General features: G+C 27.8%; 2 protein-coding genes and 1 pseudogene across 7 annotated transcripts in view; all 3 read right to left on the reverse strand.

The window, feature by feature from the left end:
* Positions 1 to 18517, reverse strand: part of LOC110624410 (receptor-like cytoplasmic kinase 176) — a 31171-nt gene extending 12654 nt beyond the window's left edge. Inside the window, exons 1-2 of one of the 4 annotated variants that reach the window (XM_021769524.2) lie at positions 18349 to 18517; positions 283 to 347 (exon numbers count right to left, since the gene is read on the reverse strand). Coding sequence is in view for 1 of the 4 variants with exons in the window: in XM_021769531.2 (XP_021625223.1) it covers positions 1694 to 1745 (52 nt within the window). In the remaining 3 variants the exon portion in view is untranslated. Of the gene's footprint in view, positions 1 to 282; positions 348 to 1693; positions 2063 to 18348 lie in introns of those variants that run through there. The other 3 variants (XM_043960977.1, XM_021769531.2, XM_021769530.2) reach the window with 3 other exon arrangements.
* Positions 7621 to 12391, reverse strand: LOC110624409 (probable disease resistance protein At4g27220). 3 transcript variants are annotated; one of them, XM_021769526.2, is made up of 3 exons: positions 12233 to 12391; positions 11370 to 11441; positions 7621 to 11238 (listed from the first exon to the last, which is right to left on the reverse strand). In XM_021769526.2, exon 3 carries the CDS (start codon positions 11225 to 11227, stop codon positions 7829 to 7831), a length of 3399 nt encoding a protein of 1132 aa, XP_021625218.2. In that variant the 5' UTR covers positions 11228 to 11238; positions 11370 to 11441; positions 12233 to 12391; the 3' UTR covers positions 7621 to 7828. The 3 variants fall into 3 exon arrangements, with proteins under 3 accessions (XP_021625218.2, XP_021625220.2, XP_043816911.1); XM_021769528.2 differs by lacking the exon at positions 11370 to 11441; XM_043960976.1 differs by lacking the exon at positions 12233 to 12391 and having other exon boundaries at positions 11370 to 11654.
* On the reverse strand, positions 13744 to 16801 carry LOC110624977 (annotated as a pseudogene).
* Positions 18518 to 21932: the final 3415 nt, after the last annotated feature.

Below are 21932 nucleotides of genomic sequence, written 5' to 3' on the forward strand. Positions count from 1 at the left end.
TCTATATAAGACTTGAATAGATAAAAAGATTTTTCTAGAACTCAACTTTTAGATTCGTTTGCTAAACGAGCAGACTTAAAGTTATTAGAGGATATAAATTCTTGTGGAAATCTACCAAACAATTGAAGCAATCTGCAGTTTAAATTAATCAAAATAAGACTACACCTCTCGATCTGAAATAAACTAAAAATATAATTTTTTTCAAGTCTTTAAGAGTCTTTGCAATAATAATAAGAAGAAGAAGAAAGTAAATCAAAATCATATAAAACTCAAAATAAGTACCTGGTTCAATCGAGATGAATCTCGAAAAGATAATAACAAATTTCCCTTCGAGTTTACAAGTGCATCTGCAATTATAAAAAAAAATTTTAAAAAAAAAAACAAAAAGCATATAAAAGTCGCAAACTTCAAATGATAGTAACTAGAACATAAAATGTTTTTTCTCCTATTAAAAAAAAAAACATAGAACATTAGATACAGATAGAGTAGCTGGTCCAAGCAAGATGTTCCTCAAACAGATATAGACAAAGGGCAGATGCCCAGAAAGTAAAAATCAAAATCATACAAAATCCCCAAACACATAGAATATATTATTATCGATTGGATTTGATTTTTTATTAAAATTAAACTAAATTAAAATAATTAAAATTAAAAAGTAAATTAAATCAAAATAAATTAAATGTTTAAATTAATTTAATTAATTTAAACCGAATACAAGTCGTCTATAGTTGAATTTTTATTGATTATATATTACATATCGCTTTAATTAAATAATTTTTTTATGAAAATCATGAAAAAGGATATATAGATATATATATTTATATATAGTCATATAGGAATTATAAAGGTTGAAAAGAAAAAACAAAGACAAAAGAGAGGAGAAGAGAAGTTTGATGAAGCCAAACCTTGGATTGACTTTGTGCATTGGAAAAGGTTTATGTTTAGTTAGAGATGAGATTCGTTTACCCATCTCTATCACCTCTCATTCTTTTGAATCTTTTCTCTATTTAAGGTTGAAAATTGTCTATTCTTGCTAAAGCTTCTTGGTTTTTTTTCAACCATTTTTAATATATACAAATTCATATACCATTTTATTATAGAATGTATTAATTTTTAAGATAAAAATATTGAGCGAAAAATTCATCAAAGCATCTACAACGCCAAATCAGAAAAAGGCAGTCTTATTCAACATCCAACACATAGATGCTAAGAAAATAAATATCCAAACACTGAAAAGTTGCCAATCAATTTGGGGAAAATCAAATAACATAAGGCAAAACTTTGAACAGAATCAAGCGAATTGACAAAATTCTCTGATGGTGAGGCAGAAGTTCTAATTTGAAGAAATAGTAATGCAATAAGGTTCTCAAGTGAAATCAATAGATAACTGTAAAGCTCAATCAGTTCTTAGTAACTGAAGCCCAGAGTTTCAAGAACCAAAATGATTGCTTAACTTTCCCAGGAACCAAACAAAATCTAACACCAACGATATAGACAAAAGAATCCAACATAACTATGTTCTTCAAAGAAAAGGTAGGTGCAACTGCAACCTTTCCTGTTTCACTAATCAAAACTAAACAACTTTACATCAAAGGAAAGATCCCAAAAAGGGAACGAAAAAAATGTAATATTTTGACAATCACAAAGCTCAAATTAGCATCAAGAAATGTGGGGAAAGAAAAAACAAACATACCATTGTGAAGAGGATTCTCAGCTTTAATTCTTACACTAAAGCATGAACCCATTAACAAAAAACTGAAAGTTCAAAGCTCAAAGCTCAGAGCTCTTCACTCTTCTCACCACCCCCCGCTGCCAAAGATTAGAGAAGTACAGAAAACACAGCACACTCGACAAAAAACAAAGCAGAGTAGCTTGAGCCCATGAACAAAGGAAGAAAATTGAGTGTGAAACCGATTTTTATAAGTTGAGTTAGCTGTCACCCCACGACGGTGACTGACCAATTCCACACTTTGACTGAATTTTTTTAAAAAAAAAATTATAGAGAGATAGTAGGCAGATGGCTGGCTTTTTGGTGTTTTGTGGTTGTTTGGTTTCTGGGAAAGTTCTATTTACTAGAGCTTCCTCAAGGACAAAGGGAAATGGTTGACAAATCCTTCAATTATTTATTTTATCTACAAGTGGAAAATTAGATCGAAAAGTCTTTATGCATATGAAAACTAATTTTCTGTAAGATATCTCCTGTGAATAAAATCTTGATAATGATATTTATTTTAATTCTTTGAGTTTAATATAAGAAATTAACAGTTAAATCTGCATTTGTTTATTACACTCAACCGTCATTGTCTTTTTATTAATTATATTTTAATACTTACACAAAATTATTCCATGGAAAATTAGAAATACTATTAATTAAAAAACACGTTAATAATTGGCATGTTTCTATGCAGTGTAATTAAAATAATTATTATTAAGATTTTGGAGAAAAAAATAATTTATCTAAATCTTATTTTGTCCAATGATTCAATAATTTAAAAATTTTAAGAGAAATAAAAAAAAATTTGGTAATTAATTATTTTATTATTATTATTATTATAAGTGGAACGTGAATAAGATGGGGGTAGCTTAAGCTTGTAAAGTCTAGCTGTGTGTTTGATTGATATGTAATCTACACATAAAATCAAATCAAATGCCAATCCCATGCTTCTTGTACTTTTCTTTTGTCTATTACCTCCATACCTACATTTATTTATATGCTTCACTCAATTTTTGAAGATTTTTTTTTGTTTTTATTGTATTATATTTTAAAAATAATATGTATCCATATTATTTAAATATATATAAAAGTCTAGGTGAATGAATATTTTATTAATAAAATAAATATTTGAAAGATGTAATAATTTTAATATAAAAATAATATTCTAATTATAGCAAATTGAACTAATTCTGAATAAATTTAGATCATTCTTGCTATTATTAGATTAAAAATATCAACCCGTAATTTTTAACAGAATTGAAGTTTAATCTATAATTTACTGTTAATACTATTGTTGCCCACTCAAATATTATTATTTTTTAATGAAAAATCTATATGCATATATAAAATATAATTTTTAACAATAAAATTACAAAAAAGAGTAATAAATTCCCCACATCGGGAAACTGAGGTAAGCAAATAGATCATGAAGATATTAAGAAATAAGCCAGGGCGTGAGAGGGAAAGACTTTTTGTAGTATTTTGGTGATATTTTTTTTTTTCTTACAAAAACAATTAAATTCATTTTAGGTGAATAAAGAGTCAACAGCAAGTGACATTATCTTCCTATAGCGACCCATCTATTACAATAATTTTTTCTTTTATAATGATGGCTATTCTGATTTATTTCCATAGATTTATTAGAGGAGAAAATATTTTTAATAAATATTTATTTTATTTATAAATATTAAAATTTTTATTTTATTAAAAATGAAAAAAAATTAAATCAAATTAAGAGTAATCAGAAGATTGATTTGATTTAAAGTCGAATTAAACTAAATAAATTGAAAATTAAAATTTTAATATTATAAAAATCAAATTAAATCAATTTTCAGTAAAACTGATTTGAACCGAATTGATCTCATATGGTTTAATTATTTAAATTTTTAATGAATTTTTATTTTTTACTTTATTTTTAATATTTTAAAATTTAATTAAAATATTTTAATTTTAATAATATATTTTTTATATTATTAAAAATAATATATTATCATAACTAATTAATTTGATTTAATTTTTTTATTAAAATTGAATCAAATCAAAATAATTAAAATTAAAAATTAAATTAAATTAAAATAAATAAAAAATTAAACTGAATTTTTAAATTAATTTAATTAAATTAATTTTTTTAATTTAATTAAATTAATTTTTTTAATTTAATTAAATTATTTTTTTAATTTAAATCGAATACGAATAATATATTACGATATATCTTTAATTAAAGAATTTTTTTACGAAAATCATGAAAAAGATATATATATTTATATAGTCATCGCAATGCATGTGTAAGCAATTTGAAAAAACGATGCATAGGAATTATAAAGGTTGAAAAAGGAAAACAAAGACAAAAGAGAGGAGAAGAGAAGTTTGATGAAGCCAAACCTTGGATTTGACTTTGTGCATTAGAAAGGTTTATGTTTAGTTAGAGATGAGATTCAATTACCCATCTCTATCACCTCTCATTCTTTTGACTCTTTTCTCTATTTAATGTTGAAAATTGTCTATTCTTGCTAAAGCTTTTTGTTTTTTTTTCAACCATTTTTATTGTATACAAATTCATATACTATTTTATTATAGAATTTATTAATTTTTAAAATAAAAATATTAAATAAAAAATTTATTTTATATCAATTAAAATATATAAAATTAAATAGATTCATGTATTCTTAGAATATTAACTTCATAATATTTTAGATGAATTCATATATCGAAAATAATAATTAAATTTAGATTTGAGTTTTAAATTTCACTAGATAATTTCATAGGTATTCTAAAATCACATGAAGAATTTTCTTTTTTTCTTTTTAATTATTAACGATCTATTTATTTCATAATATATATTTTTAGAAAAAATATTTTTTACAATTTAATGCATTTAAAAAATTCAATTAATAACAAATATTTTTCTGGTAAAAAAAATTTTAAGCCATTTTCTTCACTATGAGATCATTTATTTTCTGTTGCTTATTAATTTTAATTTAAAAAATAAAATTTATCAATAAATTTGTACATAGAGATTTATGAATATCTAAATATATAAAATTATTTTTTTAAAATAATTTATTTTTTAAATAAAAAAATTTTCATTCATTGAATTTTCTGAATGTCCAAACGCCATAAAATATAAAAAATAGTTTTTATAAAATATTTTTTTTAAATAAATAAAATTATAAATTAAAATTAAATGATAAAAAATAAGTTATTTTATTGAGATATAATAGAAAATTTAATGTTGATACATTGCATTACAACATACCTCATTATACTGATGATATTTCTTTTATTTCTGAATAATTGACGGTTAAATTATATGAAATTATAATTTTATATTTTAATTTTAAATTTAATGCTATAATTACACTCAATACATTAAAACGGTGAATGTTAAAGGTGAGATTTTATTTTTTCCAATTAGCTTATGAAGAATAAATAAATTAATGCTATTTATAAATGAATTATAAGTTAAAACTTTAGCAGTGTCGAAATAATTTAAATTATAAAATTATTTTGCATATCAATAAGTTTACTTTGGTAATTGTAGAGTTGACCCTAAATTATAAAGTGTAAATTTTAGATTGAATTAAAATGAAATGAAAAAAAAAAATCAGAATGTATTGAATTTAAAACCAATATAAACCATTTCTAATGTTGGTTTTAATTTTATATAAAACATTTTATTTTTGTAATTTTGATTATTTGGCTTTAATTAAATTTAAATTCAATACATTTTAATTTTACTGTTAGGTTTCAATATCTATAATTTTAAATTTATTAGTTTATATTTTTCTATAAATAATAAATTAAAAAAAACACAAAAAAATTTCAAATCAAAATTATAAACACTTCTACTATAAAAATTAATACATTATTTATTAAAAAATTAATTGAATAAAATATTGTGATAGTTTTTTTTTTAATTTATTTTTTTTAAGTGTTAAAACTGAGTGAGTAGTGTATTTTATCTACTTAATAGTGATGTGAGTTGAAAATTCTAATGCTTTTTATTGTGATTAGAAAATTTTATTAGTTTGATACTCATAGACTCTCATGCAATTTACGCTTAAGCACATTAATCAAATATTAACTTAATTAATTTTATTTATTTATAAATATATATAAAGTAATTTATATTTATTTAAAAGAGTTGCATGACCTGTGGTTTAGCTTTTGCAGAATCTCCAGACTTCCAGACGTGGTGAGGCGTGTTATTACATATTTTGTAATTTTGAGGTGAATTTTAGTGCATCAGTCTATGAATCCATATTTTTAAGATCGGGTATTTAAATTGTTATATAATTAATTTATTTAAATTTTATTAATTAATTTTTGATTTAAATTATAAAAATTAAATAAATTAAATTAATTTAAAATTTTAATTTAATTTGATTTTTACTTTCAAAAATTTTAATTATTTCATTCGATTTAGTTTTATTAAGAAAAATTAATAAATTGAATCGATATGTGAGTAATCGTATATTATTTTTTAAAATTTAAAGGTTAATATATAATTTAACTTTTATGGCTTCATCTAGTGGTGAAACCCCTCTTTTCTAATTGATGGTCATTTTGATTATTTTGGTTTGTTGTTTTTATCTGATATTGGTGAACTGAAACAGTTTGGAGGTTTTGATTTTGTTGGCCCTTTCCAGTCTATCTTTGCATAATTGTTTTGTGCTGCATGGGTTCTGGTTTGTGCCTATAGTGTTCTACTTGTGGTAGTGATCATGAGTTTTGCAACAGCTCTTTGCTACTTGTATTTAGGACCTTACAATTGGTCGGTTCAGTTTCGAACTCAATCAAATTGAAAAAATTAAAAATTAAATTATAAAAATATTAAAAATCAAAAAAACGGATTACAAAAATATAACTGAATCAAATTGAATTGAACTGATAAAAATCAAATCGATTCGATTCGATTACTTCAAACCGAAATTTGTAGTTTTTTTTTAATTTTTTACTTCTAATTTCAATAGAATAATTCAATAAATATTTCATATAAATTTATCAATAACTATTGTGTGAATACATAATGATAATATTTAAAAAATATATATAAATCCATATAAAATTTAAAAGTACATATAAAATTAGTGTTCCAAATAATAAAAGTACGTATAAAATCGGTTATTCGATTTATCGTTATTTAATACGTTTAAATTGAATCGCACTGAAAATTAAATAAATTAAAAAATATTAATCGAATCAAACCAAATTGAATATTCTAATTAACCGAACCATTAAACCGAAATTGATCGATTCAGTTCGATTTTTCAATTCAAACTGATTTATTCTCTCCCTACTTGTATTTCGCTTTGTTTGGTGCAGACGGTTGACGATGGCTATGAACAGAATTACGGTGCTTCAGTTGGTTGCATGATCATAATAATGAGAAAGATGCAAATTAAAAGTAAAAAAAGAAAAAAAAAATTGATATTTGTTCAAATTATTGAAAATATTAAAATGATTAAGTTAATAAAATTGATAATTACTGAACAAATGTTAATTATTTTCACCAATTGATAAATTCAACTTTTTTAAATTGAAATTTGGTGTTAAAATTTTTGAAAGTTTTATGATTAAAATGATAAAACTCAAAGTTATTTTGCTAAAAGATAACTGATATGTATAAAAATCTATAATATTATGAAAATGAATAGATTTTAAACTTTAATTTTAATTATTTTATTATTAATTATTAATAGTAACCACTAAATTGATGAGCATGTGTTTACTTTATGTATTTATAATTTTTATATTTTAATATATTTTTCAAATTTGAGATATAACTCTAAAAATGCTAATGTCATTCTCTTTAAAAAAAATCCTCAATTTTTCTTTGATCCTCACAGGCTTCAAACTTAGAGCCACACCTTCAGAATGTGGATATCTCAAGCTACTCCACCTGATGAAACACCATCTTTTAACTTGCTTTATATATGTGCTGGTTTAATTATTGTACAAAAATACCACCAGAATATAATTTCATTGCACAACTATCTTTTGATGAAGTACATATATTATACCCAAAAACTAGAAAACTCCACAAGTGCAACCTCGAAGGAACACAGGGATAAGAGGAGTGTCTATGGCCCATATAACCATATAAGCCGCACATTACTCCGTTCCATATTTCCAAGACATAAAAACCTCCATATCTTCATCCTCGAAGGAACACAGGGGTAAGAGGACAATCTTCTGTTCAAAATCAAACAACTGCTCCCACCAATCTTGGGGACAAATATGGATAGCTTTAAGGGAAGGGAGAGGGAACAGCCAGCTTTGGTCAGGCAAGAAAAGAGAAAGTGCTATCCTTTCAAGATTTACACAATTTACTACCTCAATATATTCGAGAGAATCGCAGACTATTTCTTGACTGCATATGCTCTTCAGTTGTGGCAACTCTGCCAATCCAACACTCCGTAATTTTGGGAGTGTAAAGATGAAAGTAGTGCCATTACTGCTGTTATAGCTTTCTTCTCTTTCTCTTTCTTCCATTGCTATCAGCTCCTTCATGTTATCACAATGGCATACTTCAATCTCTTCCAGATTTTGAAGGTTTGACATCAAGCCCTGAGGGAACAACTTCTTCATACTTGGACACTCCCGTATTTTAATTTTTTTGAGAGGAGAAAATGAATTGCTGTTATAGCTTTCTTTTCCTTCTTCCATTGATATCAGCTCCTCCATGTTATCACAATCGTTTACTTCAATCTCTTCCAGATTTTGAAGGTTTGGCATCAAGCCCCGAGGGAACAACTTCTTCATACTTGGACACTGCCCTATTTCAATTCTTTTGAGAAGAGAAAAAGAATTGCTGTTATAGCTTTCTTTTCCTTCTTCCATTGATATCAGCTCCTCCATGTTATCACAATCGTTTACTTCAATCTCTTCCAGATTTTGAAGGTTTGGCATCAAGCCCCGAGGGAACAACTTCTTCATACTTGGACACTGCCCTATTTCAATTCTTTTGAGAAGAGAAAAAGAATTGCTGTTATAGCTTTCTTTTCCTTCTTCCATTGATATCAGCTCCTCCATGTTATCACAATCGTATACTTCAATCTCTTCCAGATTTTGAAGGTTTGGCATCAAGCCCCGAGGGAACAACTTCTTCATACTTGGACACTGCCCTATTTCAATTCTTTTGAGAAGAGAAAAGGTAACATGCAGTGGTGATGATGGTACTGCTATTGGAATATCCCCATTGTCAAACAGGAAGTGTAAATCATTCGAATCAATTGATATTTCCTCGAGGCTTTTAAATACTGAAGGGGAGGAGGAAAATGAAAGCAATCGTTGTAAATCATCACAATTCTCAATTTCAATGCTGCAGTTAATAAATCTCAGATACTTGACATCTTCTAGGAGAGAGAGGGGAATGTCTCCTTCGCTGACACTGCAATTCCACAAACAAACATTAAAATTATCTGCTAGCTCATTATATGTGAAAAGCTCATGTCCAAGATCGATTTTTCCTACATGAAAACTCCATCGCATTAAATCAGATGGAGGTGTCCTAGACGTGAGGGCGTAGGTCTTAAGCTCACCAATATCATGGAAGCAACATTCCAATTCTTGCAACATCCTCAGCGATGCTATTTCCTTTGCTGCACCTGCAAATGAAGTGCTAAGCAAGAGGACTTCCAATTGGGAAAGCGTTGGTAATATACCAGGTGGCAACACTATTTCTGTTTCTCGAAGATTCAAATACTTGAGATTGGACAACATTTCTATTCCTTCAGGAAATTCTTTAACTCCAGAACCATCAAGGTCCAACTTCTTCAATGCGCTAAGCAGCGCTAATGATGGTACATGACTTAACTTTTTACACCTCCTAAGTAATAATGAGCTTAGATTAACCAAATGAGAGCTGGAACTTGGCAATTTTGTAATAGATGTCTCAGAAAGATCAAGCACCTTGAGACCACACAACAGCTCAAAGAAAGAATCTCCGATTGAGCTCAAAGAATAATTTCCACGCAACAAAATGGATGAAAGATTAGGACAGTTAGGTGAATAACCAGAAGGAATCTCTTTTATCTCATTATACATCTCTGAAATTCTCATAAGATCTTTTGACCAATTCCCCCACTTTGGCATTTTGGACAACTTTTCCCCAACTTGTGCATTTGTACCCATTAGTTGGATGGCCACTTTCCTAACCAACCCATGCATACTCACCCATCTGGATCCAGAATAAGTATGGCTACCGTTTAACAAGCAAAGATTTTCAAGTTTGTTGAGCATGGTGTGGCCCTCATCGAATGCTTGTTTTCTGCTGCTTCTTTCTATTACTCCCACATCAATCAAAAAATCTATCACTTCTCTTCTATATGGTGCTTTAAATATTTGAGATTGCACGAATAATGCACAATATAGGAAACACTGTTGCAAAGATGGATCATTCAAACAATCATAGCTACGTTTCAAATTGTCAAATATCTCTGAGTTCTCTTGCATTGGTATTCCTCTCGTTAATTTGTGCAATGCGTCCCTCCATTCATGTATGTCATCCTTCCGCTTCATGTTTCTTGCCATTATTTCAATCCCAAGGGGCAAGCCCTCGCATTCTGATACAATCTCCCTTGCAATCGGTTCCACATTAGGCACTAATTGGTGCCCCAGTTTCTGCAAAAATAACTCCCAATCTGCTTCATATCCAAGAGGCTCTACTTTGATATTCTTTTGGCAATCCATTCTTCGACACACATCTAAAGACCGAGTTGTAATAACCAACTTGCCTCCACGAATTCCAACCCTCTTAAAGGGAATACGATTCCACACATCATCCAAAAATAAAACAAAACTTTTATTATTCTTGTTCAATGCTTTGGACAATTTGGTTGCTCGTAGATCCTCATTGTCCACACTTGAAAGGTCTAGATCCACCATTCTTGCAATGGTGTTCTGTAGTCCATATATACTAAAATTTTCAGACACATTAACCCAATAAACATGATCAAATGGGCTGGCAGCTGTCACAAGTTTGTTATAAACATGTTTGGCTAACTCAGTTTTGCCCACTCCTCCCATCCCATAAATGCCAACCTTTGAGACATTATCATCATCCCTTAAACAAGAATAGATCTGCTTTATATGTGTCTCAAACTCTGCACCCTTCAACTTTGTTGTCAGCAACTCCTCTCCTTTGGACTCAACAAATTGCATAGGTTGTCCAACATGGTTCTCTTCATCTCCTACTGGATTCTCCACTTGGTGATGTTGTTGCTCTGAAATTGGATTATATTCCTCATTGGCGCTTGAACTTGGCACGGTTTTACGTTTCTTGTTTCGTCCACAATGGGTTGCTTCCTGAGCTCTTGCTTTGACATGAGAAGGGACCTTATCACAAATTCGAATGTCCCGCCCTTGAATTCCTGCAAAATGCAATTTGATCCTTGAAATTGAAGGATGCCCCTTGAATACTTTTTCGCAGAATTTACACTTCAAATCCTTTCCACTACTACCGGTCTTCTCAACATACTGCCAAAAATCTTTATCTTTTGTTCTTCCCATTTTTGTTTATCCTACATGAATGTTTAAGTAAAATATTATAAAAAGAGAAATTTGAAAGAGTCAAATGCGAAGTTAGAAAAGTAAAACCAAAACAATTTCAACGAAAAGAAATAAATATAAGAAATATATATATATGAAGTACCTTGAGTGAGAAGAATTTGCCCCAAAAGGCTTGCTTGAATGAGAACAGGCACTGAACGATTGCAAACTTCCACTAACAGTGATTAATCAAAGACGTTCTGTTAAATATTAATCAAAGATGTTCTCATTTCAAACACAAACTTAATCCAATTGCTCAAGCCACCAACAAGCTAAACCAAGCATAATATCAAGCTAATGTTTCATGAAAAGCACCAGTGGTACGTGAATAAACCATTAATCAAATAATAATTATAATTAAATTTTTTTTTTCTTTTAAATTGTTTTTAGAGGCATAAATTCTAGTCGCCATCTAATCTACCAAGTAATTAAAAAAATATACTTATGTGTGTAAATGAACTAAATTATTTAGATAAAAAGTTATTAGAGGATATAGTTCTTATTTATTCAAATTATGCATAATCATATGATTAATAACAAGCATCTCTATGGTACACAAATAAACAGTCAATAAATTAATATAAGCTGAATATATGTTTATACGTTTGTACTAGTGAAATCAATTCATTAAACAATTTAATTAAAATTATAATCTATTTAACAATTTAAAATTATAAAAAATTATAATAATTAATTATAAATTAATCATATTAATTTATTAAATAAATCATTTAATTTTTCCAAATTGTAGTTGTTGGTATAAATTCTTGTGAGAATCTACGAAACAAGTGAAGCAATCTACAGTTTAAATTAATCAAAAGAGACTACACCTCTCGATCTAAAATAAAATAAAAATATAATTTTTTTCAAGTTTTTAAGAGTTTTTACAATAATAATAATAAGAAAGTAAATTAAAATCATATAAAATTCAAAATAAGCATCTGATATAAAACTGAAAATAAGTACCTGATTCAATCGAGATGAATCTCGAAAAGATTTGATAAACTAAGAAGAAAGAAGAAGAAGTAAAGAAGGGGAAGATGTGAATATTGAAGGAGGAAGGGGATAGCGGAGATCGAAAGCTGCTCAATAAAGAAGTATGAGAGTTGACCGATGACTTGTACTAGTCAAACATGCCAGCTATTATTTTCCCCTTTCTTTCTAAGAAGGTGTGAATTATAAGAAATTATTATTATTTTTTATTACTCTTTCAACTCTATAATTTTTATCTATTTTATATTTTACACATATTAAATATATAATTTTTAATTACGGTTTTTAATTAAGGCATAGTGGAAGTAACAATATAATTTTATATATCACAGTTAAAGATAATAGCCCTATTTTTTATTGGGCTATTATACTTTTTAATCTTTTTGTTATATACTTCCACTATGCCTTAAAAAATTAAATTCAAATCATATTTATAAATGAATTCATAATTATATAAAAATCTCAAGGCTTATTTTCTAATTGTTTTATTATTAAATATAAAAATTTCATACTGATAAAATATATTATAGTTGGCTAATAAATTAATTAATATGTATTTATTTCCTTTATTTTTTTAAATTTTTTTCATATTTTAATAAATGTATCAAAATTTAAAAAAATATTCCAAAAACATGCATATCATTTTTCTTAGAAATGCCTTTAATTTTTATTAAATTAAAAAATATTTTTAATAACTGATTTGTTCTGAGCCCTTCAAATATTAAACAAAACTTCGAAATTTATTAGGAAATAAACTTTTACAGGTCATTAATGATTAGAGGAACCATGTAGCCTTATTCTACAATAGAAAATAGGAAAATTTATTACTAGTTTTCATATTTTAATGAAATTAATTTTTAATTTTTAAATTTTAAAAAATATATTAAAATATTTTTAACATTTAAAAAAATCTAATAATTATTAATTTTACTGTTAAAATTTATATATTTTTAAAAAATTTATTAATTAGCTCCTCGACGATTAATCTCTCCGTATTAAAAATATTTTAAATTTTTTTAATATTTAATAACTGAAACTATCGAAAGAACTATTTAATATATTTTTAAAATGTTAAAAATATTTTAATATATATTTTAAAATTAAAAAATTATTTAATAAATTTTCTACATTATAAAATTAAATAGTAATTTTAAAAAATTAAATAGTAATTTTTTTTAAAATTGGCTGTAGAAATTTTTACACCACAAACACAAATGCATTTTTTTTTTTTTTTGAAATATATATATTTTTTTAAAATGGATATTAGAGATTGAGGAGTAGAATATGATATCTCTCAAATCTATTAAAATACACTTACCACCAGACTAAATCTGTGAGTGTAAATACATATGCATTTATCATCTTCAATTTTAAGCGAAATCCATTTTTATTTATTTTAAATATAATTGACTCTAATTTGATGGAATCCGAAATCTCACAGCCCAGAATCACACAGCCAGATCACAAGTATCATGAACTATTAATATTATCCATAATAACTGTGGCTTATTTGCCTATATAAGTGAACTACAATCATATAGTAAGAAAATATTAACATCATTTAAATCAAACTTACAACCACACCTTCAAAATATGGAGATTTCACACTACTCAACAATGGGACTTGACTAGGCTGATGAAACTCCATCTTCTCAAGTCTGTTATGTCCTGGTTTAATTATCATACAAAATATCATCAGAACTGATTTTAAGATGATATTGTAGAGTTATTACAAGTAAAGTTCAGTCTGTTACATGGGTTCAGAGAAATAAGTCACGAAGGCTCTTCACTGCTTTCATCATCCACTTGTTCTTCACAGCTTTCATCATCTAGTTGCTCTTCGCCGATATAGACGAAGTTGCAAAGGGGCAACAGCACATTCCTCGCATCAGGATGGTCAAAATCAACCAACTACCACCATTTTCTGGGATAAATATTGATGAATTCAAGAGAAGGCAGAGGGTAGAGGTGGCTGTGGTCAAGAGAGAAAAGAGAAAGTGAAATCCTCTCAAGCTTTAGACAATTGCATACTGTAATTTTTGCACGAGAATTGAAGACTATGTTCCCACTGCATATGCTCTTCAGTTTCGGCAAGTCTACCAATTTAACACACTGCAATTTTGGGAGAGTAAACTGATTGCTGGTGAAGATGAAGCTCTTACAGTACTTGTGGTTGTAGCTTTCTTGTCCTTCTTCTTATGCTATCAGCTCCTCCATATTATTACAACTTTTTACATAAACCTCTTCCAGATTTTGAAGGTTCAACATCGAGCCCTGAGGAAACAGCTTCTTGATACTTGGACAATTCCATATCTCAAAATTTTTTGAGAAGAGAAAAGGTACCATGCGGGGGTGATAATGGTGCTGCTAGTGGAATATCCCCACTGAACTTCCTCCCTCTACTACCAAACAGGAAACATAAGTCCTTAAAGCTGTCAATTTTTATATCCTCAAGGCTTTTAAGTACAGAATGGGAGGATGAAAAAGAAAGCAAACACTGTAGGCCACTACAATTCACAATTTTAAAGTACTTCAGCTCAGTTGCTTTTTCCAAGCATAAGCCGCTACTTTCTATGTTGCAATCGTAAAATCGCAGTTTTTTTATGCATTCTGGGAGAGACAGGGCACCGTCTCTTTCATTGATACAGCAATTACAGAAACAAACCTGATCAAAATCATATGGTATCTTGGATTCAGGGAAGCTTTGTGCTACAAGAAGATTGCATTGCATTAGATTGGATGAGCGTGTCAAAGTCTTGAAGGTGTTCAACTCGCCAACATCATGGAAACAGCATTCCAATTCTTCCAACTTGCTCAGTTATGCTACTTCCTCTCCTGCAACTGTGAATGAAGTGCCAAGCAAGAGGACTTGCAATTGAGAAAGCTTTGGCAATATACCAGGCGGCAACTCCTTTGTTCTTGAATCACCAAGATCCAGATACCTGAGTTTGGAGAGCAATTCTATTTCTCGAGGCACTTTTTCAACTCCAGATCTACAGAGATCCAACTTCCTCGATGCCGTAAGTCGTGCTAACGATGGCACATGCCTTAAGTTTTCACAGTCACTGAGTAACAAGACGCTTAGATTCACCAAATGATAGATGGAACTTGGCAATTCTTCAATACCTATTTGAGAGAGATCAAGCACCTTGAGACCATGCAATTGTTCGAAGAAAGAATCTCCTATCGAGCTCAACTTATAATTGCCTCCCAACAAAAGAATCTCCAATCTCCAATCCTTCAATACCTTTATGAAAGATTAGGGCAACTGGGTGAATGACCTGAAGGAATCTCATTTATCTTATTATACATCAATGAAATTCTTACAAGATCTTTTGACCAGTTCCCCCACTCTGGCATTTCAAATAACTCTTCACCAAACGTTACTCGTGCATTTGCTTTCATTATTTGGATGGCCATATTACTAAGCAAGCCATGCATCTTCAAGTAAGTAATGCCTTCTAACAAGCAAAGATTTTCAAGTTTGTCGAGCAGGGTATCGCCCTCATCGGATTTTTCTCTCCTACTCTCTCCTTCTATAACCCCAACATCAATAAGAAACTCTACTGTTTGTTCCCTACAGATTTTACTGTGTCTTAGAAATAATCCACCACATAAGAAACACTATTGCAAAGCTGAATCATTCAAATAATCATAGCTAAGTTTCAATTTGTTGAACAAGTACAAATTCTCTTGCATTGGCACTGCTCTTCTAAATTTGTTCAATGCATCTCTCCATCCATGTGTGTCATCCACTTCCCTCATGTTTATTGCCATCGTTTTAATCTCAAGTGGCAAGCCCCTGCATTTTTTTGCTATGGATTTTGCAATCCCGTCAACTTCCAGACTAGGTATCTTTTGCTGCCCCAGTTTCTGCAAAAATAACTCCCAAGCTTCATCCTCTAAAAGACAATCTACTTTGATATTCATTTGGCAACCCATCTTTCGACAAACACTTAACGATCAAGTTGTGAGAACCAACTTGCATCCATTCATGCTACCAGGAATTCCTACCTTTTTAAGGGGTATATAACTCCACACATCATCCAAAATTAAAACAAAATTCTTACTCTCGATCAATGCTCTTGACAATCTAGCTTCCCTTGCATGCTCATCATCCGCAATTGAAAGGTCTAGATCCACCATTCTTGCAATGGTGTTCTGTAGTTTATGGATACTAAAAATCTGATGACACAGTAACCCAATAAACATTATGATATGTGTTGGGAGTTCTTAGAAGTGCATTATTAATATGTTTTGCCAATTCAGTTTTACCCACTCCCCCCATCCCATAAATGCCAAACTTCAAGACATTATCATCCCTTAAACAAGAATAGATCTGCTTTATATGTGTTTCAAACTTTGCACCCTTTTAACTTTTTTGTCTGCAACTCCTCTCCTTTGGTCTCAACATATTGCACAGATTGTCCAACATGATTCCTTCAATGATTTTCCATTCCAGCTTCTCCCCACAAGGTTCTTTACATGATTTTCCATTCCAGCTTCCCTCACTTCCTCAGTTTCCAAAACTTCCGTTTGCATCCTTTCTTTATCTCTCACTCGTTTTTCCACTTCGTGATTTTTGTTGCCCAGAAATCAGATTACGTTCCTCATTGCAGCTTGAACTTGTCATGGTTTTACGTTTTTTGTTTGCATCAATGGTTGCATTGCCACATTTTCTGTTTGCTTCAGCAACAGCATCCCAAGCTTTTGCTTTGACATCAGGAGACACTTTCTCACAAATATTAATGCCATGCCCTTTTGTTTCTGATAAATGCAATCTGATCCTTGCATGTGAAGGATCCTTGTATGAAACCTTGCAGAATGTACACATGAGAGAGTCGTCATTGGTCCTGACAAAATACTGCTTAAAATCTTCACCTTTAGGTGTAGCCATTTTTGTTTGTCCTGGATAAGAGCAGTTGAATCATGTAAACAATGTATATTAATAGAGGTCAAATTATTTATGTTTTCTAAAACAGAAAAAAGAAAAACCAATTTTCTGTCCAATGCATTGCAAGTTTAATTAAAATATCTCGTTTGGGATACAGAATAAGGGACAGTATAGAAGCTCGACCAAGTTAAAAACCTTAAACCTTTTATGGGTATAGAAGATGGAAAATGCAATGCAAAACTCATTTACAGGGTAAAATAGCTGAGTTGAGCTGTGCTACATCATAACTTTATATGATCCTATTCCTCATGCTTCTTGTTCATATCAAGATCAAGAATTCAGGGTATTTTCTATTCAGTTATGCATAAGGTCGTTATAAAAACAGAAACTTGGAATAATCAAATGAAAACACAGAAAAGTAAAACCAGAACAATTTCAATGATAAGACGATAAACACAAGACACATTCTAATAACCTTGACTGAGAAGAATTTCTCCAAAAAAAACTTGCTTGAATGAGAAGAAGCACTGAATGATGTAAACTCTGATAGCAGATAAGTGAGAAAAGGCAGAGGGATCAATTTCAGTGATTAATCAAAGATATCATTTCAAACATAAACTCAAAAAGGTATTATAGACTTCAACTAATTGTTCAAGCATGCAGTACGTTAAACCAAGCAGATTACAGAGCTAATGTTGCTACAAGGTTGATAAAGGATATGGGTCTCCTTTTATTCAAATTATGCACAACTATCTCTCTCATAAAAAGACACCAATAGGATTATATTGTTCTTGCAAATTGTTTTTGAATGCATAAGTTTTGGTGGGAATCTACCAAACAAGGAAGCAATCTTTCAACTTAATTCATAATATGACTGGACCTCTTGATTCCAACTAAAATAACAAATTTCCCTTCGAGTTTACAAGTGCATTTGCAATTATAAAAGAAAATAAAAAAAATAACATAAAGCATATAAAAGTCGCAAACTTCAAATGATAGTAACTAGAACATAAAATGTTTTTTTCTCCTATTAAAAAAAAACATAGAACATTAGATACAGATAGAGTAACTGGTCCAAGCAAGATGTTTCTCAAACTGATATAGACAAAGGGCAGATGCCCAGAAAGTAAAAATCAAAATCATACAAAATCCCCAAAAATCCAAATGAGAGCAAGTATATATGTACATAAAGTACCTGGTTCAATAAAGATGATTCTGAAAGAGATTTGAGAAAATCAGAAGAAGAAGAGGAAGAGGCAGCTGCAAATCTTGAAAAAAGTAAGTGATAGTGCAGATCAAAAGCGACTCAATACAGAAATACAAGGGTTAACGAATGACTTCAAGCTCTATCCGTAAAACATACTGGCTTTTAGATTCCTCTTTCTAAGCAAGTGTACGTGAAAAATTGGGTTGGGCTATGCAGACTTTGCTTTGTTTTCTATTCCAGTGAAAATTATTATTTTGTTCATTTTATTAACACAGCTAACTATTTCATTAGTCTATTTTGAAAAACACCTTAATTAATTTAATTTTTTTTAAAAATTAACTATTTTTAAATTTCTTCATTAATTTAAATTTTTAATAACATATAAAATGAGTAAAAATTCATGATTTTTATTATTTCAAAATACAATTATTCAGTTTTTATAATTTAAAATTTTAATTAATTAGTTTATATACTTTTGAAGTTATATTTCTAATTGGTTAATGAAAAAGTGAAGAATAATATGTTTTTACAGTGAAGAAATCAAATAGTTAATTTTCCTTTGTTTTATAGGGAGATGATTGTTCAGAGATCCTTATTTGTTTGGAGATTTCATAATTACAGTAGTGAGTGAAGGATGAGTTTTTATGAACTGAATCGACCTAAAATTGATCAGATCGATCTAAAATTAATTTAAAGCACTCGAATTTTTTTTTTCTCGTTGAGATTGAGTATTATCTAATTAGATTCTTATCACGTAATTTTTTTTTAAATATCAACATATAATTCATTTTATTTGAACAATTATTATATAATATCAATTGTAAATAAAATTTAGAAATTTCTATCCGTTCTCGAATTTTTAAAAAATTCATTAATTTGTTTGTATGTTAAAATTACTCCATGAAAATGTTTTTATAATTTATAAAACCAAACTATTTGATTTTTCTAAAAAAAAACATTACACAATTTATTTTTATATTATTCAGATAATTAAATAGTGTAAATATAAGAAATTATAAATATTAAATAATATATATATAATTAAAAATATAAAAACTAAATAATAAAAATTTAATACGGTTAATGAGTTTTTTTATAAAAATAATAAAGAATTTAATTTTACAAGATATATTTTAAAATGAGACGAATTAATAAATTTTTAAAAAATTTAAGGATTTTATAATAATATTTTTTTAATTTTTTTTACTTTAATTATATCAAGTAAAACTATTTTTGTGGGATAAAGAAAATAAATTATATTATAAGGTTTTGTTTATTTTACATAAAATATTTTTTTAAAAAATATTTTTACATTTTTTGATATTTAAAATATTTAAAAATTTTGGTAAATAAATATTTTTCTAATTAAAAAAAATTAGATCATTTTAAAAATTATTTCTTAAACTTTAAAAATTTTATTAATATTTTTATATATAAATTTATTAATATATATTCTTTTAATGAAAATTAAATGATAGAAAATCATTTATTTTTGTTGAAAATACTTTTTTGTAAAATATATTTTTCACGTAAAAAATTTTCTATAAAAAATATTTCCTAAATAAATATTTTTTAAATACTGTTATTTTCATAAATATAGTCTAAATATTATTATTTTTATGAAGGTAGAGAGATATTCATATATTTAATATGGTGATAAGTGTATTTGAATAAAATTAAAAGATATCAGATTCTATTCTTCTAATCTTTAATTCTCATTTAAAAAAAAAAATTTAAGGCATAGAGAAATCTTTAATATCAAAGAATTTATTGCTATATAATTTCTTTATTTGGAGTAAATGATTTTGTGAGGTTAAATTGAATTTTATTTTTTAATTTTTATATTTGATAAATTAATAATATAAAGAATTCAATTTTTATGAGAATTAATTTTAAATTAAAAATAAATTTTATTAAAATTTTACAAAAACTTATTTTATTTTATTTTTCTTTTTTTTATTCTTTTATTTATTCTATCGTTAATTTTCTTAGATTTTTAAATAAAAATTACTTTTTTAGAATATAATTTTTTTTAATATTGAGTATAATGTATTTATTATAATTGACATTAAGAAATTTATTATATTATTTTATTTATTTTTCAAAAAAGAGAGTCAACTTTAATTTATATTATTTTTATGGTAAAAAATATACAAAATTTAAATTTTAAATATTCTTTTTTTTTTGAAAGCATATTTTAAATATTCTTAAAAATATTAATAACGGTTTTTAAAAATATTTTCAATGTGATAAAAGTTATTATTTTTTATAAGCATAATATTTATGTTTATGTTTAATTAAAGGAAATAAATCAATTTAATTTTATTATTAATTTGTGTAAAACAAAATAATTTAATTAAATTCTATTATTCTAAATTTATTCCAAATAAAATATTTTTTCATAAATAAAAATAAATTAAATATTAAAAAAATTCAATAAACACAGTAAAGCAAAATAATATGCTCAAGAAGAATATGTCATCATTAATGAACCTAAAAGCTGCTAATGTGATTCTCAAATAGGATTTGCTTCTTCAAAAACTCTTAAAAGGTTTGAACTTCATCATATCTTGTCTCATCTTCATCATTAGATGCAGGCTTATTGAAGCAAAGTGATGAACAAAATACTGATTTGCAACAAATTGGCATTAGTTTTCTGTTTGTTTCTTCCTAAGAATGTGAGCTCTTTTATTGTTATATAACTAGAAATTTTTCATACAATTCCAATTTTTAAGTATCTGTCTGCAAATGTCTTTCAAAATCTAGTCTTTGTTGGAGATGATGATTTCCTTAATTCCTTCCAAAAAGAAAGCATGGGAAGAGTTAGACCTCTTTTAGAATTGATCATTTCAAATTTTGAATCCACTAAAAAATTGTGTTTGGTTTATTTCTAACTAAGCAAGCTAAACCAATATATTGAAGTGGAAGAATGTTGAATACATGAAAGAAAGCTGCCACTTAAAGTCTCTCTTTATGGGTTTTCTGAGCATCATGAATTTAGAGGCTTATACAATTCTTGGGGAGTAAAGTTTAAAAGTTATAAGGCACATATGTCAAGAATATATTAACTGAAGGTAATTAGAGATATGTGAAATCTGGGAGTTGGGCACCTTTGATCTGTGAAAAATGCTTATATTGAGTTTCACAAATAACAGTTCTCGTTTATGGGTAAATCGCCTATAGCATGAGTTCACTCTTTCCTCCAACAAACATATTTTTATGGTAAGTCTCAAAAAGTTACATTCACCATTCAATAAAAAAAATAAAAATAAAAATATTTATATTTATATATGTGTTTACTTGTTTTTTTTTTTAAAAATTGATAAAATAAAGAAAGGAAAGTGGAGAGGTCTGAAACTCTGAAGCATCTTCCCTTTTCCTTTCACAATAATAATATCAGCCAAATGTCCAGCCTATGTGCCACAAATTCCCATAGAGAAAAGTCCATTTTGTACAAAAAGAAGAAGGATAGAGATATATGTAGGGTTTAGGGATATTCCCTGAGGAGCCAATTAGAAGGGATTAGAATATGCCTCATGTCTGCTTTCTCTCTTCCAACCTTAGTTATGGAG

Source organism: Manihot esculenta, chromosome 10 (assembly GCF_001659605.2).
Source record: "Manihot esculenta cultivar AM560-2 chromosome 10, M.esculenta_v8, whole genome shotgun sequence".
NCBI lineage: Eukaryota > Viridiplantae > Streptophyta > Magnoliopsida > Malpighiales > Euphorbiaceae > Manihot > Manihot esculenta.